The 19,706-nt window shown below is 44.7% G+C and overlaps 1 protein-coding gene across 5 annotated transcripts in view; it reads right to left on the reverse strand.

The window, feature by feature from the left end:
• Positions 1–19,344, reverse strand: part of MYH11 (myosin heavy chain 11) — a 126,151-nt gene extending 106,807 nt beyond the window's left edge. For 4 of the 5 annotated variants that reach the window (XM_043456599.1, XM_043456597.1, XM_043456601.1 and 1 more), the window contains exons 1-2: positions 18,325–18,481; positions 1,583–1,944 (exon numbers count right to left, since the gene is read on the reverse strand). In XM_043456599.1, coding sequence (XP_043312534.1) covers positions 1,583–1,927 — 345 coding nt within the window. In that variant the 5' untranslated portion in view covers positions 1,928–1,944; positions 18,325–18,481. Of the gene's footprint in view, positions 1–1,582; positions 1,945–18,324; positions 18,482–19,327 lie in introns of those variants that run through there. The other variant, XM_043456598.1, reaches the window with a different exon arrangement.
• Between the last annotated feature and the right edge of the window lie 362 nt (positions 19,345–19,706).

Here is a 19,706-nt window from a genome sequence, read left to right on the forward strand (position 1 = left end):
TTTAGAGATGACAACGGGGGTTTGTAATTTTCATGTGGCAAAACATGAAGGGCAAGACCAGCAGTGCCTCAAGACAGAGGTGACTGTTTCTGTAAGTTTGCAAAGAATCCAAGAACATCTCTCTGGCAATGACAAAAATGAGCATAACCAATAAAAACAATACCTAACATGCTGAGTGCCTCCAACGTGCCAGGAAGCATGCATGTGCTTTCTTTTCAGAGTAACCCACTCCATGTATGCACATGTGCTCCCTCACTCAGTAGTGTCCAACTCTTTGCAACCCCATGGACTGCAGCCTGCCAGGCTCCTTGGTTCGTGGAATTTTCCAGGCAAGAATATTAGGGTGGATTGCCATTTCCTACTCCAAACCCACTCTATGAGGCAGGTACTATTCTTGTATTCATTTTACAAGGAAGGAAACAAAATGTCAGAGAAATTAAATAACTTGCCCAAAGGACAGATGTACCCTTTCTGAGAGGCAAGACAAAAGGCTGGAGTGGGATGCCTTCTGTCCACCAGTCTGGCTTGATGGGGCTACCATGTCCTTCTATATCCTAGGGAGCTGGTCCAGCCCACAAAGAATCTGTACCCCTGAGTTACACATCATCCAGTCCAGACTGTCCAACAGAGCTTTCTGCAAGGATGGGAATGTTCTCCACCTGTGCTGTCCAATATGGCAGCCACTAGCCACGGGTGTCAGGTGGGCACTTAACATGTAGCCAGCACAATGAAAGAAGTGAACTTTTAAATATTGATGTTTAATTAGTTTACATCAGGCCTTCTCAGGTGGCTCAGATGGTAAAGAATCTGCCTGCAATGCAAGAGACCCAGGTTCGATCCCTGGGTCTGGAAGATCCCCTGGAGAAGGGAATGGCTAGGCTCTCCAGTATTCTTGCCTGGAGAATTCCATGGACAGAAGAGCCTAGTGAGCAACAAGTCCATGGCGTTGCAGAGTCAGACATGACTGAGAGACTACCACTTTCACTTTTCACTTACTTTACATCTAAATTTAGTTAGCCACATGTGGCCGGGGGCTGCCATATTGGACACTGCAGCTCTAGTTCACTCTGACCTGCATGGTCAACCCAGAGGAATCCAGGTCCAATTTAGTCATTCCCATTTGTGACAGGGCAGGCCTCCACCAAACCTCGCCAGGATCCTCATGTCTCCTACTTGGCTGTGGGATGGATCAGCCTTCTCAAGGAGGTTAAGAGTTCTCCTTTATTTCCAAGACGGTGGAAGAGCAGGGAACTACTTCACTGAAATCTGTTGAGCATGGACCACGCAACCAGGTGACCACATGGGATCTGTGGATCTCATTTACGTGGGGGGAGGGTGATCTCATTTTGCAGATGGGAAAACTGAGGCTTCAATAGGTGAAATAACCTGTTCAACATCACAGAACTAGATAGGGCAGGGTAAATGGGAACCCAGGTCTGAACGATTCCACTCCACCATGCAACCTCCCTCAGTGAAAATTTCAGCCTCCCAACCTGCACCCCAAAGACATCTGCAAGCCTCTCCACTCCCTCAGGGGTGCAGGAGACCAGCAAGAAGTGACCGGTTTCCCCAAGATACTCACGTATATGAGTCCGGAGAAGTACCTCTCCCGCAGGTTATGCAGCACAGAGGCTTCGTTGAGACACGTCAGCTCCGCCATGTCCTCCACCTTGGAGAACTTGGGCGGGTTCATCTTCTGGATGTCATCTTTGCCAACTGTGACCTTCTTGCCATTCTCCACCAGCTCCACAATCACCTCATCCCCTTTCTCCTCCTTGATGCTGGCTGCCTCGAAACCCTGCTTCTCCGAAGGGACCCAGACCAGCTTCTTGGCAGCCCAGTCAGCCTGGGCCACTGGGTTGTTGATGAAGTTTTTGTCCACAAAAAGGAACTTCTCATCATCACTGAGCTGGTCCTTCTGCGCCATGGTGCCTGGTTGGTCCCCTGGGGAATAAGGCAACTGGGTCAGAATGAGGCCAGAACCAGACTGGCCTAAAGACAGATAAAACCTTCACCTCACCATGTCTGGTGATGCAATCTGCAGAAATATCTCACAAAGCACAAAGGTGTTCACAGCAAGAAGGTTTATGTTGTCAAAAAATGGAAACGACCCAAAGGCTCTTCAGAAAAGGATCTGCACTACTACATATTGTCCATCAACATGGCATGAATATGTAAACCATGATATTCTCATACAATGAAATGCTATCCAGGGGTTAAGGTGCGAGAAGTATGTCTAGATGTGTTGACATAGGAACAAATTCGAGTCTTATAGTTTACTGTAAAAATAAAAGGGGGTGGTCCTCAAATGTTTAAACATAAGTTTATCACATTATCTAACAACCCCATTCTAAGGTATATACCCAAAAGAAATGAAAACATACGTCCACACAAAAACTCAGGTGAGTGCTCATAGAAGCATTTCTCCTAATAGTTAAAAAATAGAAGAAAAACCCAAATGTCCATCAACAGATGAATGGATAAATAAAATGTGGCCTATACATTTAATGGAATATTACTCAGCCATGAAAAGGAGTGGAGTACTGAAATACACTGAGTGTTAATGAATCTTGAAAACATCATGCTAAGTGAAAGTATCTAGTCACAGAGGACCACACATTATATGATTCCACTTATATAAGAACGTCCAGAATAGGCAAATCCACAGAGATAAAAAGTAGATTAGTGGCTGCCAACAGCTCGGAGAGAATAAAAGGGTGACAGTAGAGGGATCAAACTGCAAACGTCCATTGAATCATAGAAAAAGCAAGAGAATTCCAGAAAAATGTCTACCTCTGCTTTATTGATTATGCCAAAGCCTTTGACTGTGTGGATCACAACAAACTGTGGAAAATTCTTTAAGAGATGAGAATACCAGACCACCTTACTTGCCTCCTGAGAAATCTGTATGCAGGTCAAGAAGCAACAGTTAGAACTAGACATAGAATAACATACTAGTTCCAAATTGGGAAAGGAGTACATCAAGGCTGTATATTGTCACCCTGCTTATTTAACTTATATGCAGAGTACATCATGCAAAATGTCAGGCTGGATGAAGCATAAGCTGGAAACAAGATTGCTGGGAGAAATATCAATAACCTCAAATACGCAGATGACACCACCCTTATGGCAGAAAGTGAAGAGAAACTCAAAAGCCTCTTGATGAAAGTGAAAGAGGAGAGTGAAAAAGTTGGCTTAAAGCTCAACATTCAAAAAACTAAGATCGTGGTATCTGGTCCCATCACTTCATGGCAAATAGATGGGGAAACAATGGAAACAGTGAGAGACTATTTTTTTGTGCTCCAAAATCACTGCAGATAGTGACTGCAGCCGTGAAATTAAGACGCTTACTCCTTGGAAGATAAGCTATTGACTAACCTAGACAGCATATTAAAAAGCAGAGCCATTGCCAACAAAGGTCCATCTAATCAAAGCTATGGTTTTTCCAGTAGTCATATATGGATGAGAGAGTTGGACTATAAAGAAAGCTGAGCCCTGAAGAATTGATCCTTTTGAAGTGTGGTCTTGGAGAAGACTCTTAAGAATCCCTTGGACTGCAAGGAGATCCAGCCAGTCCATCCTAAAGGAAATCAGTCCTGAATATTCATTGGAAGGACTGAAGCTGAATCTGAAACTCCAATACTTTGGCCACCTGATGTGAAGAACTGACTCACTGGAAAAGACAATGATGCTGGGAAAGATTGAAGGCAGGAGGAGAAGGGGATGACAGAGAATGAGATGGTTGGATGGCATCACTGACTTGATGGACATGAGTTTGAGCAAGCTCTGGGAGTTGGTGAAGGACAGCGAAGCCTGGCGTGCTGCAGTCCATCGGGTTGCAAAGAGTTGGACGTGACTGATCGACTGAACTGAACTGAACTGAAGTAGAGGGGAGTGGGGTTTCTTTTTAGGGTAATAAAAATGTTCTAGAATGTACTGCAGTGTTGGATACACAATTCTATGAATATGCTGAAAGCCATTCAATTGCACAATTTAAATGGGTTAATTGCATGGTATTTAAACTGGATCTGAATAGAACTGCTTAAAAATGAAATATAGGGAATATTGTAAAGCACTAGTAAAATAACCCATTTTTATTTTAAAATATTTAAAATTCATATAGGCAAAATAACTGGAGAAATATGTACTTATCGAGTACAGTTTTGAAGGGATTTTTACTTTTCAAGAGTTTTTTCTTAATTTTTTGTAGTAAAATATACATAAGATTTACTATCTCACACATTTTCATTTCAGTGACATTAAGTGCATCCATATTGTCATGCAATTATCACCACCATCCAATACCAGAACTATTTTCCGCTTGTAAAACTGAGACTCCACACCCATTAAACACTAATTCCTCATTACCTCCTCCCTCCAGTCGCTGGCAAGCACTATTCTACTTTATGTTTCTATGAATTTCATTACTCTCAGGACCTCATGTCAGTGAAATAATCAGTATTTATCCTTTTGTCACCAGCTTATTTCACTTAGTATAATGTCTTCAAAGTTCATCCATGTTGGAGCATGAATCAGAATTTCACTCCTTTTTTAAGGCTTAATAATATTTCATTGTATGGACATATGACATTTTGTTTATCCATTCATCTGTTGATGGACACTTGAGTTGCTACCACATTTTCTCTATTGTGAATAAGGCTACTTTGAACATGGGTACACTTTCTATTATGCACTTTTGCCATGAAAGAAAGTGAAAGTGAAAGTTGCTTAGTCATGTCCGACTCTTTGCGACCACATGGAATTCTCCAGGCCGGAATACTGGAGTGGGTAGCTATTCCCTTCTCCAAGGGATCTTCCCAACCCAGGGATTGAACCCAGGTCTCCTGCATCGCACGTGGATTCTTTACCAGCTGAGCTACATGGGAAGCCAATATAGTTTTATAACTTATTAAATTTATGATTAACAAAAATAGATACTTTACAAAAGCCTTCAAATAACCAATTCACATAAGAAAAAGATGTCCAGCCTCAGGAGTAAATGGTGAACTACAAGGTGAAGCAATGAGATATTGCTTTTCACTCACCACTCGGCTAAGATGAAAACCACTGATAATGCCTGTGTTGTCAGAGGAGTAGGGGCTGGGGCTCTGCATACATTGCCCTTATGGATGGAAAAGTCCTAAAAATTCACACACATCCCTTGACCAGCAATTCCATTTCTAGCAATTTAGCTTACGGAAACAGACAAGTGTTAACAGATGTATAAAAATGTGCACTGCAGTGCAATTTGGCACAGCAAAACCTACAAGCAATCCAAATAGTTTTCAGGAAGTGCCTTGTTAAATTACAGAGCATTCGGGCAACAGAATGCTATAAGCCCACAATTCAAGATGTAGACTTTTATATACGCCGCACAAAGCTTTGCCCTTTCAACCCCCCAACCCCCGTGCTGTTGGTGGGAATATAAATTCATGCAGCCACTGTGGAAAATAGTATGGAGGTTCCTCAGAAAACTAAAAATAGAATTACCAGCAATCATTACCAGAATGATCCAGCAATCCCATTCCTGGGAATATGTCTGGACAAAACTACAATTCATACAGATACATGCATCCCTATGTTCATAGCAGCACAGGTCACAACAGCTAAAATACGGAAACAACCTAAATGTTCATCAACAGATGAACGGATAGAGAAGATGTAGTGCGTATATACAGTGGAATACTACTGGGCCATGAAAAAGGATGAGACATTGCCATCTGCAGCAACATGGATGCAACTAGAGATTATCATACTAAGTGAGATAAGTCAGAAAGAGAAAGACAAATACCATATGATATCACTTACATGTGGAATCTAAAATATAGCACAGAGGAACCTATCTATAAAATAGAAATAGACTTATAGACAAAGAGAATAGACTTGCGGTTGCCAAGGGGGCGTGGGGAGGAAGAGGGATGGACTGGGAGGTTGGGATTGGTAGATGCAAATTATTACACTCAGAATGGATAAACAACAAGGTCTTAATGTGTAGCACAGGGAACTATATTCAATATCCTATGATGAAACATAATGGAACAGAAGACAAAAAAAAAAGAATGTTAAAAAAAATAATGAAAGTGATAATTCAGAGACTTCATGCTGTTTACAGATTTGCCCATAAGTCTTGAACATTAAAAGACTCTAAATTAATTAAAATGCAAATTATAGACTTGTAAAATAAAAAAATAAGGATTTTTTCCTTTCATCTTAACCTATTTGTCATTTACATGCTTTAAAGTTCTCTCATTGTAAATGTACAATTCAGTGATTTTTAGTAAATTTACAGAGTTGTGCATCTATCATGATGCTAAATTCTGGAGCATTCCCATCATCCCTAAAAGGGTTTCCTCACGCTAGTCTGCAGTCAGTCCCTGTTCCTACTCCCAACTCCCTGGCAGTTACTAATCTACTATCTGTCGCTATAGATTTGCCTTTTCTGGACATTGCTATAAATGGAATTGTACAATAGGTGACTTTCGACCATGCAAAGACAATATGACAAAAACCAATATGAATAAATGGAATACTCAGCAATAAAAAGGAACAAATTATACAATAAAATAGAGGAATTGCAAAAGCAAGCTTAATGAAAGAAGTAGAACCCAAATTCTACACACTCTATTATTCCACCAATATGGAGATCTGGAAAAGGCAAAACTGTGACGACAGAAAACAGATCAGAGGTTGTTACAGGCTGGGGAGGGAACTGACTTGCCAAGAGGCACAAAGGAACTTCTGGGGCAATGAAAACATCTATATCCTGATTATGGTGATGACTGCATGACTATATACATTGTCAAAATTCACTGAGCTGTACACTTAAAAATCAGTGAATTTTTTAAAAATTTAGAGAACTACTATATGTAGTTTATACCTCAATAAAGCTGAATAAAATAGTTAAAGAAGAATGTCTTATCATTTTATATATCCATGTATACATTTTTTAAAGTCTAGAAAACTACACACAAAAATGTTCAACTGGGGTTCTATTTGGTCAAATATGGGACAGTCTGAACATCAGTAAGGTAAATACAAGAGTTGAAAGATGAGTATGTTTAAATCCATAAGTTCATCATGGTTAAAAAAAAAACAAATCACAGATCATTCTTGTAAGCTGCTGGGGAATCAACCCATTGTTTTGAAAACTGGTAAAGAAAGAGGGGGAAACTAAAACATTGATTCTGCTTCTCTACAAATTCTTCCTCAAGGTCACTAAACAATTGACAAGAAGTCTGTCTTTATCTAAAACATCAAGTCATTAAATGTCAGATTCTCCATTCTATTATCTAGATATGACTAGGTGACGAGCTGCTGAGGCAGCAGACTCTTCTCAGACCTTCCAGTGGCCCATCCCAGGCCCTCTGACCACACCTGCAGCTGTCCTGCCCTCGGAACACTGGCTTGGGCTCAGCTACTCCAAGCCGACCCACCCCTCCTCCCCCACCCCCTGGTGGCTCCAAAGAACTAAGGTGCAGGCTGAGTGAGGATGTATAATCACAAGGACATACTGCGTGGTTGATGCCCCTCCTTCAGCAGAAAACAATTCATAGCTCCTTTGAGCTATGAATCCCCTCTGGAGGCACATAACCTCTGATCAGTTTTGTTTTTGCAGCGGTAAGGTTACTAAGTAGGGGTAGGTGGTGTTGGCCCGATCCATCCATTGTAAAGTTCTCCATCCATTCAGGCTTCCCAGGTGGCTCTGGTAGTAAAGAACCCACCTGTCAATACAGGAGACGCAAGAGATAATTTGCACGCTTGGACTCCAAATCCCACGGAGGTGAACTAACTTCCACATCCCACCAATGGGCCCCTGTCCAAGGCAAAAATCAGAGGGGCAGGTACTCCTGCTTTCCTCTTCTGGGGTGAAAATAACAGTAATAAAAACCGGGAGCTAATTTGTTCAGAAAGGTTAGTTATTTCTCCTGGGCAACCTGATCTAGTAGCTCATTAAAAAATAAAATAAGAAATGAGTGAATCATTCCCTAAATCTGAAAAAATCACTCCAGTTATCCCAAAAAGTGAACTAAAAAATTGTAGAAAATGTACACTGTTCCAGGTTTAACAATCAAATTTCCTGCACTATAAATTCTTTTGGGAGGCGGTGACTCCGGGCGTGTGGGATCCAGATTCCCCAAATAGGGATTGAACCCAAGCCCCCCTGCAGTGGAAACATGGAGTCTTCATCACTGGACCCCCAGGAAAGTCGCTCTTAATTTTTAAATTGCTGTTGAATTTCTCCTGGGACATAGTAAGTCCAACAGCATCCTCCCTTCACCCCCCTTTCACTGCTTAAAAAAAAATACTACCATCTACTTAGAAGAATTCCTGCTATATAAATGTAGAAGAAATGATGAAACTAGAACGTAGCAATTCTGGAACTCTGAATAAAATAATGGGTCTTGCCAATGACTATAAAAGTTGCTAAAACATCAGACCAGTGGTTCTCAAACTTCCTTGTGCATCAGCTTCATCTGGGAGGTTGTAGAATCACAGATACCTGGGCCCACCCCAGAGCTTCTGAGCCAGTAGGTCTGGGGTGAACCCAGGGATCTGCATCTCTAACAGGCTCCCCGGTGATGCTGAGGATACTGGTCCACAGTCTCAGACCCACCCCACTATATCAGACAACAAGCAAATGTGCTATGTGCTCAGTTGTGACGGACTCTTTGCAATCCCATGAACTGTAGCCTGTCAGGCTCTTCTGTCCATGGGGTTTTCCAGACAAGACTACCAGAGTGGGTTGACATTTCCTCCTCCAAGGGATCTTCCTGACAAAGGGATCAAACCTGCGTCTCTTGTGTCTCCTGCAATGACAGGTGGGTTCTTTACCACCAGCACCACCTGGGAAGCTTGAATAGCAGATGGAGAACTTTACAATGGATGGATCGGGCCGACACCACTTACACCTACTCAGCAATCTTAACGCTGCAAAAATGAAGCCGATCAGAGGTTATGTGCCTCCAGAGGGGATGCCTGGGGAAGTGGCACCACCACCAGTGAAATATTCTTACAGAAAAAAGGGGGTGAGGTGGGGACAGACACTGACAAAGCCTCTGGATCTAACATCTATTTAAGGGAAATGCAGGCCACAGGGAACATGCCAACCAAGGTCACGGGCGTGTGACAAAGTCCACAAGGTAAGCGTAGGATGAATGACTCAGTTTCTTTACCAGGTAAACCGTTTTAAAAGGGGGGAATCTATAGATTAGAAGAGGCTTTGGGGGCACTTCCCTGGGTGGTCCATTCTCCCAACGCAGGGGGCCTGGGTTCGATACCTGGTCAGGGAACCAGATCCCATATGCTGCAACTAACACCCAGAGAAGCCGAATAAATCAATAGATGTCTATTGAACAAAGATGCATAATATTTTTTAAAAAACTCTGTTTCTCAAAATGGTACCCAATTAAGTAAACTACAACTCCACATCATGATAAGAACAAATCACACAAACACTTGTGTGAAGAAAAGGCAGACACAAGAAGGACATACTATGTGATTCTGTTTACAGGAAGAACTCAGAGATGCTTTGGGCTCAGTTCCAGACCATTGCAATAAAGTAACTATCACAACAAAGCAAGTTACAGGGATACTTTGGTTTCCCAGTGTATAAAAAGGTCGCATTTACACTATGCTATTGTCCATTAAGTGTGCAATAGCATTATGTCTAATGTCTAATTATGTCTAATGTCTACCTTAATGAAAAATACATGATTGTTAAAAAATTCTTACTTTCATCTGAGATTTAAGTGAGTCACAGTAGCAACGACAAAGATCACTGATCACAGATCACATAACAAACACTACAATGAAATCACCTTAAATATACAAGAATTACCAAAATGTGTCACAGAGACATGAAGTAAGCAAATGGTATTGGAAAAATGGCACCAACAACTTGCTGAACATAGGTTTGCCATAAGCCTTTAATTTGTAGGGGGAAAAAAAAATCCCACAGTATCTGTGAAGCACAATAAAATGAGGTGTGCCTGTATATGAGATTCGAAACCAGGCAAATCTAATCTATGGTGCTAGACATCAGATGTAACGGGAAGGGTAGGACGTGATGGAGGTTCGTGGAGCTGATAACTTTGTTTCTTAATCTGAGTACCAGTTACATGGGTGGAAATTCATCGAGCTGCATACCTATAAAGATGGGTACTGTTCTGATATAAAATACACTTCAATGAAAATTTTTTCTTCTTACCTTTAATTATGGTAAAATCCATCTAATAAAATTTACCATCTTTACCACTTAATTGTGCAGTTGAGTAGTATAAGTACAATTAAGAGAAGTTTTTGAATGGTAGCCGATTATACCCAAGAAGACCGGGAGATGTGTTTTATTTGTTTCGAGAAGCATGACAACTAAAGGGGCTCTTCCTAATTTCTATGTTGGTGAGTTGCCTTAAAAATCAGAAAAAAAAAAAATAAAAAAAGAAAGAAAAGCAAAAACACAGCAGAAAAACAAAAGGACACAGGAATTTCCACTGCCAGGAGCCCTGTCTAATCTAGGACTCAAAATTACAAACAGATCAAGTGCAAAGATTCGGTCTTCATCCAAAAAAAGGAGAGAGAGTCTGGGCTGCTTCCCATGTCGTTGAGGTCTCTGACAGCCATAATGTGTGAAATCCGCTTTGGTCAGAAGAAAGAAAAGGAAAGAGGAGCTTGGCTTCACTCTAGAACGGCGTTTCCCGGAGTGTGTTCCTTGGAACTCGAATCCCTCGAAATATTAATACTTGGGGTGGGGGTGGTGCAGGATTCAGGGAAGTTGAGACACTATCCATTTGAGAAGTGCTACCCATTGAGTTTGAGTAAACTCCGGGAGTTGGTGATGGACAGGGAGGCCTGGTGTGCTGCGATTCATGGGGTCGCGAAGAGTCGGACACGACTGAGCGACTGAACTGAACTGAACCCATTTCCCTCCATCATCTAGAGGGAGAGCTTGCATCAGGACATCCAAGGTCTTGACATCTGAAAGCTATTTCAGTCCTCTGACCACACGTCTTTGAAAACATGAACATTACAGACCCCAAACACCAATTAAATCCCACGGATTTGCCCTTGAGAAAATGTGGTGAGTCTAGCAATTAATATTACTAATATTAGTAATCATAGCTGCTGCTCTGTCTTTTTTTTTTTTGGGCCACATCATGTGACATGGGGGACCTTAGTTCCCTGAGCAGGGATTGAACTGTGCCCCCTGCCCTGGGAACAGAGTCTTAACCACTGGGGAAGCTCCACAGCTGCTCTAATTGACTGTCAGCTATTATCTCGTTTAAACCCCTCAAAAATGCTACGCAAGGCACCATTATGCTGAGGCACAGAGAAGTTCAGTAATTTGACCATCATGGCACAGCTAGATATGGTAGAATCTGAATTAAAAATATGTTTCCCAAGAAATCTTTCCTGTTTTGTCTACCCTCTTTGAAATAGAGAAAGAACTTGAGGACTGAAAGAAAAACAGGCACACACATGGGACACACCCTGGATCTGTCTTTGGCAACTTGAAGGCTGCAGGTAACTTGGATTTATTGCTATAAGGACTTGCCTCAGCATGCAGCCAGAACCTTGAGCCTTCAAAATTTGCGGTAGTGGACAAGCAGGCAAAAAGTGTCAGGTCAGGCATTAGGTGAGGACAGGGGGAAACGAAAAGCAGCGTGCCAGACTGCAGCAGTGGCCAGAGGGCACACTGCAGTGATAGGATTCGCCGTAAACTAAATGCAGGGAAACTGCGGTCTGCGACTCCCTGCCGAGGTCCTTAATTCAGAGCAGGATCTCTCCAAAGGGCGGCACTATTGACTTTTGGGGATGGATAATTCTTTGCCGGTGGGATGGACGGTGGGCGGAAGTGTGGGGGAGGGCTGGGCAGGCGGAGCCTGCAGGGAGGGGGCCTGCCCTGTTCCTTGTGAGGCTGTTAGCAGCATCTCTGGTCTCGACCCAAACGATGCTGGTAACACACCCTCCCCGCTGAGACGTGACAACCGAAAATGTCTGCAGGGATCGCTAGATGGCCCTTAGGGGGAGGACTGTCCCAACCAACCTGGAATGCCAGCTACAGACGGTCACACATGTGGAGGGTGAGGACAGGAGAGCAGACAAGAGAAGCCCAGACAGCCAGACCTCAAGGAGACGCCCACCCTCCTGGTTTCTTCCTCTCAAGCTCTCCTCCCCTACCATCCCCCCCACCTCCCATTCCGTACTGTCCAATGTCCTGCATCAGCTCTGAGAGCTGAGAGGACACGTTCAGGCTCATTACCCAGGACTGATGGATACTACGTCCAGTTCGTGATCAAAGGCTGCTATCCAGCCTTTTGATGAAAGCAAAGGACTCTTCACTGTTGGCGTCAGCAACGTCTGACACAGCCAAATGTGTCAGCTCTGTGCACATCCTGGCTTCCTCAACAACACCCAGCTTCCTTCTTTGAGCTCTTCATTAGCCTCTGTAAGACCACAGGTTTACACATCCCAGTTCTGTGCTGAACTCACTGGGTGGCTCTGGGCAAGTCACTCTCTCTCTCTGGGCCTTGTGTTTTTCACTTGGGGAAAGAAATAGGAAGGGCTCTAACATTTTGTGGTATCTGTGATTCCAGATCAAAAAGGTTGGAGTTGGACCAACTGAGAATGTTTAGCTATTTCAGCTTGTTTTAGCACCGGTTTTATCTTCCCCAGAGGAACTCAGGGGTAAAAGATCTTGCCCCTTCTGCTTCTGTATTATTGAAAAATGAATGAAATTCCCCAGAGTAAACAGTAACAGGATTTGCACGTCATCAGCCCTAGTTAACAGCTACCCTCAGTATTTTACTGCCAAGATTTTGGACCAGAGACACCAACGCAAATGTGGCCGGGGTCAGGTGAGCCATGCAGAGTGACCCAGTCTGGAGGTGGCTGGACAGAGCCCTCTGGTCTGTCCAGAGGAGACATGGCAGCTTCCCAGCTCCTGCTGGGGTCTCTGAGTGAGGATGTGGGCCCTGCACTGCCAGATATCCCACAGACTTGGAAGTCTGCATTTAGGTATGAAATGAAAGTGAAGTCGCTTAGTTGGGTCCGACTCTTTTGCAACCCCATGGACTGTAGCCTGCCAGGTTCCTCTGTCCCTGGGTTTCTCCAGGTAAGAATACTGGAATAGGTAGCCATTCCCTTCTCCAGGGGATCTTCCCGACTCAGGGATCAAACGCAGGCCTCCTGCATTGCAGGTGGATCTTTTACTGTCTGAGCCATCATATCCATCCCTAAAGGAAACCAGTGCATGTTTCAAACGCCATGCAGGCAAAATGAAAACTTTTGGGCCTGATCTAGAACACAGACCACCAGCTGACAAGACCTCTGCAGAGAAGAAACTAGGTCAAGACCTGGTCCAGGTGAGGGAGGAGTCAGTGTGCAGAGGGAAGCAGGGGGAGGGGCTGGGCCCCCAGATGCCCCAGATCTCCAGGCAACTGTCACCATGGGCAACCGGGACTCTTAACCTGTCATTAATAACAGGCACTATTATCACTGTGCTATGTGTGCTAAGTTGCTCAGCTGTGTCTGACTCTTTGCAGACCTATGGACCATAGCCACCAGGCTCCTCTGTCCATGGGATTCTCCAGGCAAGAATACTGGAGTGGGTTGCCATGCCCTCTTCCAGGGATTCTTCCCAACCCAGGGATCAAACCGGCATCTCTTACATCTCCTGCATTGGCAGGTGGGTTCTTTACCACTAGCGCCACCTGGGAAGCCTCTATTCCCCTTCCTATTCATGGGACATTGAGCTAGGCTATTTATTTTATATATACCATCTTGCTGTGTTTTTTAAGTGTTCGATGAGGTAGGCATTATTGATTATTCCTATAAGGCTATGGAGGTCCCAGAAAGTAAAGGCTTTTGCTTGTAAAATTTGGAGCCAAGATTTGAACCCAGATCTGACACCTGATCCAAGCAGAAAGTCTCATCCTTGCTTGGCTTCCTTGCATGGACTTGTCCTTGTGTGGCTTCGCCACAGCTGCACCCCTTTCTGACATCTGCCTACCTCATTTGAACACTGTTTTTAAAGTACCTCCAGAAGGAAGTTCTTACAATTATCAAAGCTAATTAATTTTTCCTCCCTACCAAGAGAAATTGGTCAGCAAGAGGTCTGGTGGCTCCCACGGAGGATGCTTAGAGGATAGAGAGAAATGGTCATTTCTGGTCCTAAAAGCCCCATTGTGTCTTGTTTCTTGCAACTCTGGCTTAGCACAGCTTAAAATACATGTAGTCTCCTATGTGTCCTTTAGAAATTTAAATCGACAGTGTCTTTAGAGGACTGTTTAGCAATATCTATCCATTTTAAATGTGCGTGCTCTCTAACTTAGCCAATTGCATTGCTGGGAATTTATCCTGCAGATAAACTCATATAATTAGATATAGATACACAAAGATGTCCCTGAAGCCCTGTTTATATGTGGAGTGAAGCTGGTAAATTTCAATAAGAGGTTGTTGTATAAGAGGCTATTTTGTTATTCAGTCACTAAGTCATGTCCAACTTTTTGCAACCCCATATACTGTAGCATGCCAGGTTTCCCTGTCCTTCACTATCTCCTGGAGTTTGCTCAAATTCATGTCCCTTGAGTCAGTCATGCTATCTAACCATCTCATCCTCTTTTGCCCCTTCTCCTTTTACTTTCAATCTTTCCCCACATCAAAGTCTTTTCCTGACTCCTTGATTAGATGCTATACTTCCATATAATAGAATATTACTCAGGTGAGTTAAAAACACAATATGCTGATATAGAAAGTTAAAAATATGCAATAAAGTGAAAAACCAGCTAATTTACAAAGCCAACAATATTTGTGTAAAAAAGGAAGATTTGACGTAGAAAAGTTTTGGAAAGATGCTCAAGAATACATTAACAATGGTTATATCTAAAGATGGGGAAGAGTGGAGAGGCGGGGAAGGACAAAGAAGGTCAGGAATTCTACCTGGAGAGGCATTCTACCTGGAGACCAGGGAAGGGTTATAACCACCCCCAGTGGTCTCAGACTCTGAGGGATACAGAACCCTTCTGAGATTCTGTATCATTTGCTGCCTGCTTCACCAGCGGAGGGGAAGTTCAAGCCTGTACGGGTGAACAAAAGGCAAGCCTATGGCCCTTTCTTAGGGACTTTGATGAGGACCATTCCTCTTTCACCTCCGAATCACTGATGTGGCTCAGAGACACCTGACTTCCTCTGTAGGGACAGCAGGCAATGCTAGCTTCTTCCTTTATCATCTGACCCCTCACAAAATTTCCTTCAAAGTCAACTATCCTCCAACAAAGCAAAACAAAAAGTTCCTTCAAATTCCTACGTAGCCTTTTGCAGACTCAGGCTTTCTCCCACAGTGTGGCCATGGTTAAATGCGTTTAATGGTCAGAGTGAAGGGAAGAGACCCCAGGGGTCAAAGGAGTCACCTTGGAAGCCAGACAGGCTCCTCCCACTCACACGTGAGCTCTTCAAGGACACCACAGAGATCCTACACAAATCACAAAATACCTGGGCCAATATACCTGGTCATGTTCCTGACACAGGTGAGGAAATGTATCTATATTAGTGCAGAAGATTCTAATTACCACCTTTACCCAAATAGGAACTGAGTTTATGAAAAGAGATGGCAAGACAAGAAATTTAAGGGCAAGTTTCTCTTTTATGGAAAGACTACACCATAGGTTTCCTGGTTCTGCCAAAATTCTGCAACATTCTGGGCAACATTGAGCAAAATCTTTAAGGTCTCTGATCACATATAAATAACCATCCATGGAAGTTCACCAGGGGCCACGCACTATGCTAAATCTTTCGTATGCAAGATCCTCTTGAATCCTCCCAGCAGCGCAATTCCATACACACTGAAGTCTTGAAAGAGCTAGTTTTGTAAAATCTTGTCTTCCTCATTGGCTAGTCAAGCTATCTTGAGCAAGTTATTCAGTCTCCACATTTGTGAAACAGGACCAATAATAATAGCATCCACTCCAAAGAGTTGTTGTGAAGACTTAGTGACAAGATGCCTGTAACGGATTCGGCATGGTGTCCCAGCAAAAGCACTCAACAGATGTTAGATAGTCTCATTAGCCCCATTTTACAGATGGGAAAACTGAGGTTTGGGAAGGACAACATGGATGATTTCTACATTTGCTTGTGATGTTCTTGGATTCTGGTGAATTTAACATTGGATGTGGTTTGCCAGAAAAATCTAATGTGTATCTGAGTTTAGAGTTACATGGTTGTGCCTACAGCATAAAATTCACCTGTTTGGATTCAATATGCTGAGGAAAGGAGAAGACCACTTTCCCACCCAAAAAATAAAACTTCAAAACAAAAGAGAGCAGGAGAAGTTAATCCCCCTTTTCTCCCAAATGTCTTCCTTTCCAGACTCCCCAACTTGTTCCCAAATGGGAAGGACAAGGGCAGAGAAATCCCCAGACGCAGGACCAACAAAGCTGCAATACAGGGCTAATTTGCAAGGGGGCTGGGGATGGCCTCGTGGAAAACGCTACCATAAATGGGCATGTTTGCCTCAATCTCAGACCTCGCACAGAAAAGTAACGATAACAAATCCATAACAAATACCTTGTACGGAATAACATGTCTATTTCAGACATGATAATAAAACACACAGTGTTTACCAGCCCTAGAAGCTTCTCGAGGAAGGCCCAGCTAGTTCACCTTTTGGACTTTGGGGATGGCAGCCCATCTAATCTAGTCAACTAGATGATCATACCACCAGGGGACAAACAGTGCATTTTATTTTAAATTTGCAAAAGGTCAGTTTATAGTTTCTTCAAAGGGATGATAAACACTTGCCTTACTGGTCGCATCTGGTCCCATCAGAAACCTGATTCCAACAAAGTTTTTGTTCATGGTAAAGAAAAAAGTTGGTGGGGTCAGGGGTATAGAATTGGCAGGAATGGGATCCACCACTTGTAAGCTGTGTGACATTGGGCAAATTACTTAAACTCTCTGAGCCTCAGTTATCTTGTATACTAAACTGGCATCAGAATGCCTCCCTTAAAATGTTGCAATGACTAAATGAGGTCAATGAAGTCAAACACTGCTACAGTGCCTGGCGCATAAGCGCTCCATCAATGGTAATTTGCCTCAATGGGAAAGCACCAAGGAAACTGCACTTCTATGGGTCTTCAATGTCCTGTTTCACCCACTGCTATCAAATGACTTTCAGCTGAGCTTCTGCAAGCTCCTTCTCTGTATATAATGGTCAGTTTGCGATTTAATCTATGAGTTCTTAATACTGTACTAAATGCTCCCTCTCCTGGGGTTTCTCAATATTTGCTTTTACTTCTTGATGAGTGTGGTTTTGAACGGTGCCTTTCCTCAGGCAGCCAAATCCCCATCAGCTCCCAGTGCAGACAGAAAGCAGACAACCGGTGGCAGCCACTTTCTCTCACTTTGCCCACTTGGTGGGACATGAGAGCAACATGGGTGTTCTGCAGGAAAGCCCAGCCCCATCTTACCTAATGCACTTGCAGACTCTGTAAGCAAGTGCAGGCTTTGGCGTCTGAGTATTTGAGGCCCCTGGGGTCAACCTGGATGAGATTTTTAAAAATTTGGGTGGGGGGGAGGTGTGTGTGTGTCTGGAAGAAAACCAAGCTGTAACAAATGGATCATGATCAAGGCTTATCAGCAGCGCATCCTCTAGCGCAGGGGTCCCCCAACCTCCAGCATCTAATGCCTGATGCTCCGAGGTGGAGCTAATGTAATAATAATAGAAATAAAGTGCACAATAAATGTAATGTGATTGAATTGTCCTGAAACCATCCCCCTACCCTGATCCATCAAAAATTGTCTTCCATGGGGATGCCAAAAAGATTGGGGACTGCTGCTCTAGACTGGGGAAAAACACCCCCCCTTCTGCCCATGGTTTTTTAAACTGATGCTTCCAACTCCACTTGGAGCCACACATTGCCTGCCTATGAGATAGGAAATGACTTTTCAGTGGAAGCTGGATCTTTGATATTTCCAAGGCAGCATATCTCCCCGAGTCTCCTCATAACAAGAATCATCTGGGACTCATATACACAGAGTACAGTTTCTCTGAAGATTCTAAAGTAACCGGAGACGGGCCCAGGCATTATCTTTAATAAGTACCCCCCAAGGGGGTACTTCTCATTGGCTACCTTGGGAGATGCTGGTTTGGGGGAAATATAGGATGACGGGGCATAGAGAAGTGAAAATTGTGACCCCTCAGCCCCTCCCCAGTGGTCCTTAAGAGGATGGCAACAGATGCGCCTCACGGCTCCCCAACCCCTATAGGATGCCCTGCAGGATCCTGTAACCCCCGATTCAACTTCGTCCGCCGCAGGACCACATACTTACAGATCTCCAACTGGGGGGGAGAGCGGAGAAGAAACTTGACGGAGAGCTCAGATCTGGTACACCTCCCAGGCAGGGGCGTCCAAATCTCCGCGCTCGCCCGGGACGCCTCTTTTTATAGACCCGGAGCTGCCCGCGGGTGGGAAAGGAGAGGCCGCCGAGGAGGGCGGGGAGGGGATGGGTCCCGCGCGGCTCCCTCCGCAGCGCCCCCTGCAGGGTCCGAAAAACGCCGCTCTGGTCCAGGCCTCGCGCTCTCCTGCCGCGACGCCCATAAAGGGGCGCACCGGAAGGGGGCCCCCGGGAAGGGCGCAGCGGGGAGAGGCGTTCGGGGCTTTCTAACCCCGGCTCTCGGACAGTCGCGGAGGCTCCGGGTCCCTAGAGAAACGGGTGGAGAGCACTCGGCGTCTCTAGGGGATGCTTGAGAATTTCTTCCTTGAGTCAGTTCCAGCCGCGCAGGCTTTAACCGCTTCTTCCGCAGGGGAGGAACTGTGGGGGTCCGAGTCGACACCTCCTCTCCCCGCTCCCCATTTTTTTCCGCCCCTACTGCCTGGAAAGGGGCTGGCTATGCTGCGAGACAGGCAGGGAAAGGGGATTTTCTGAACTTTGCAAAGTACAAGACAGGAGCCCCCAACTCTGCTGGGAATTGTGCGGAAAGGGGAAATTTTTACTTTTCCCAACTTGGCATCGCCACTTCCACCCACAGCAAAAAAAAAAAAAAAAAAAGACCCAATTGTTGTGACTTCAGGCACCGGGTGTACCATCGCTGGCTGTGTGACCTCAGGCAAGTCACTTCCCCTCTCTGAGCCTCGGTGTTTGAAGCTGAAGTGTGTGTGTGGTAATTATGTAATTTGCAAGGTGCATGTCAGGATCCAAAGACAATGTGGGTGCCTCCCTGCTCTTTGAAAGCGCCCTTTTCCTGCTCCTCCCCGCCCCAAGAAATTCTTGCAAATGAAGCTGCCTGAAAGCTTTCTCCCTGTCTCTGTCCCTCTCAGTACCACTCCCTTACCCCGTGTCCGCACCACCCCCTCCAGTGTGTCTGACACCGGGTCTCTCAGTCACCGTCACCGTTTGTCTGTCTTGTTCTGCCTTTCATTCTGTGTCTCCGTCACTCTGCCCATGGCTGTCTCTTACTGTCTCTCTGTCTCTGGTCCCTGTGTCTCTGGCTCCAGATCGCCCTCCCTTTCTCCCCCCATTTCTCTCCTCTCTGTCACACGCACGCACACAGGCCATAAAAGGAAGCCGCAGCGTTGGGCTGGCCCTGCGCCAGCCCGGGGACCCACGGGCAGCTGGGCGCCCCGCTCCCCGCCCGGCCGGACTCCTAGGTTCCCGGCCGGTCCTCCCACCCCGGGCGGGCGCGGCGGGCGGCGGGGGGCGCTGGGCGGGAG

Source organism: Cervus canadensis, chromosome 32, assembly GCF_019320065.1.
Source record: "Cervus canadensis isolate Bull #8, Minnesota chromosome 32, ASM1932006v1, whole genome shotgun sequence".
In the NCBI taxonomy this organism is placed as follows: Eukaryota; Metazoa; Chordata; class Mammalia; order Artiodactyla; family Cervidae; genus Cervus; species Cervus canadensis.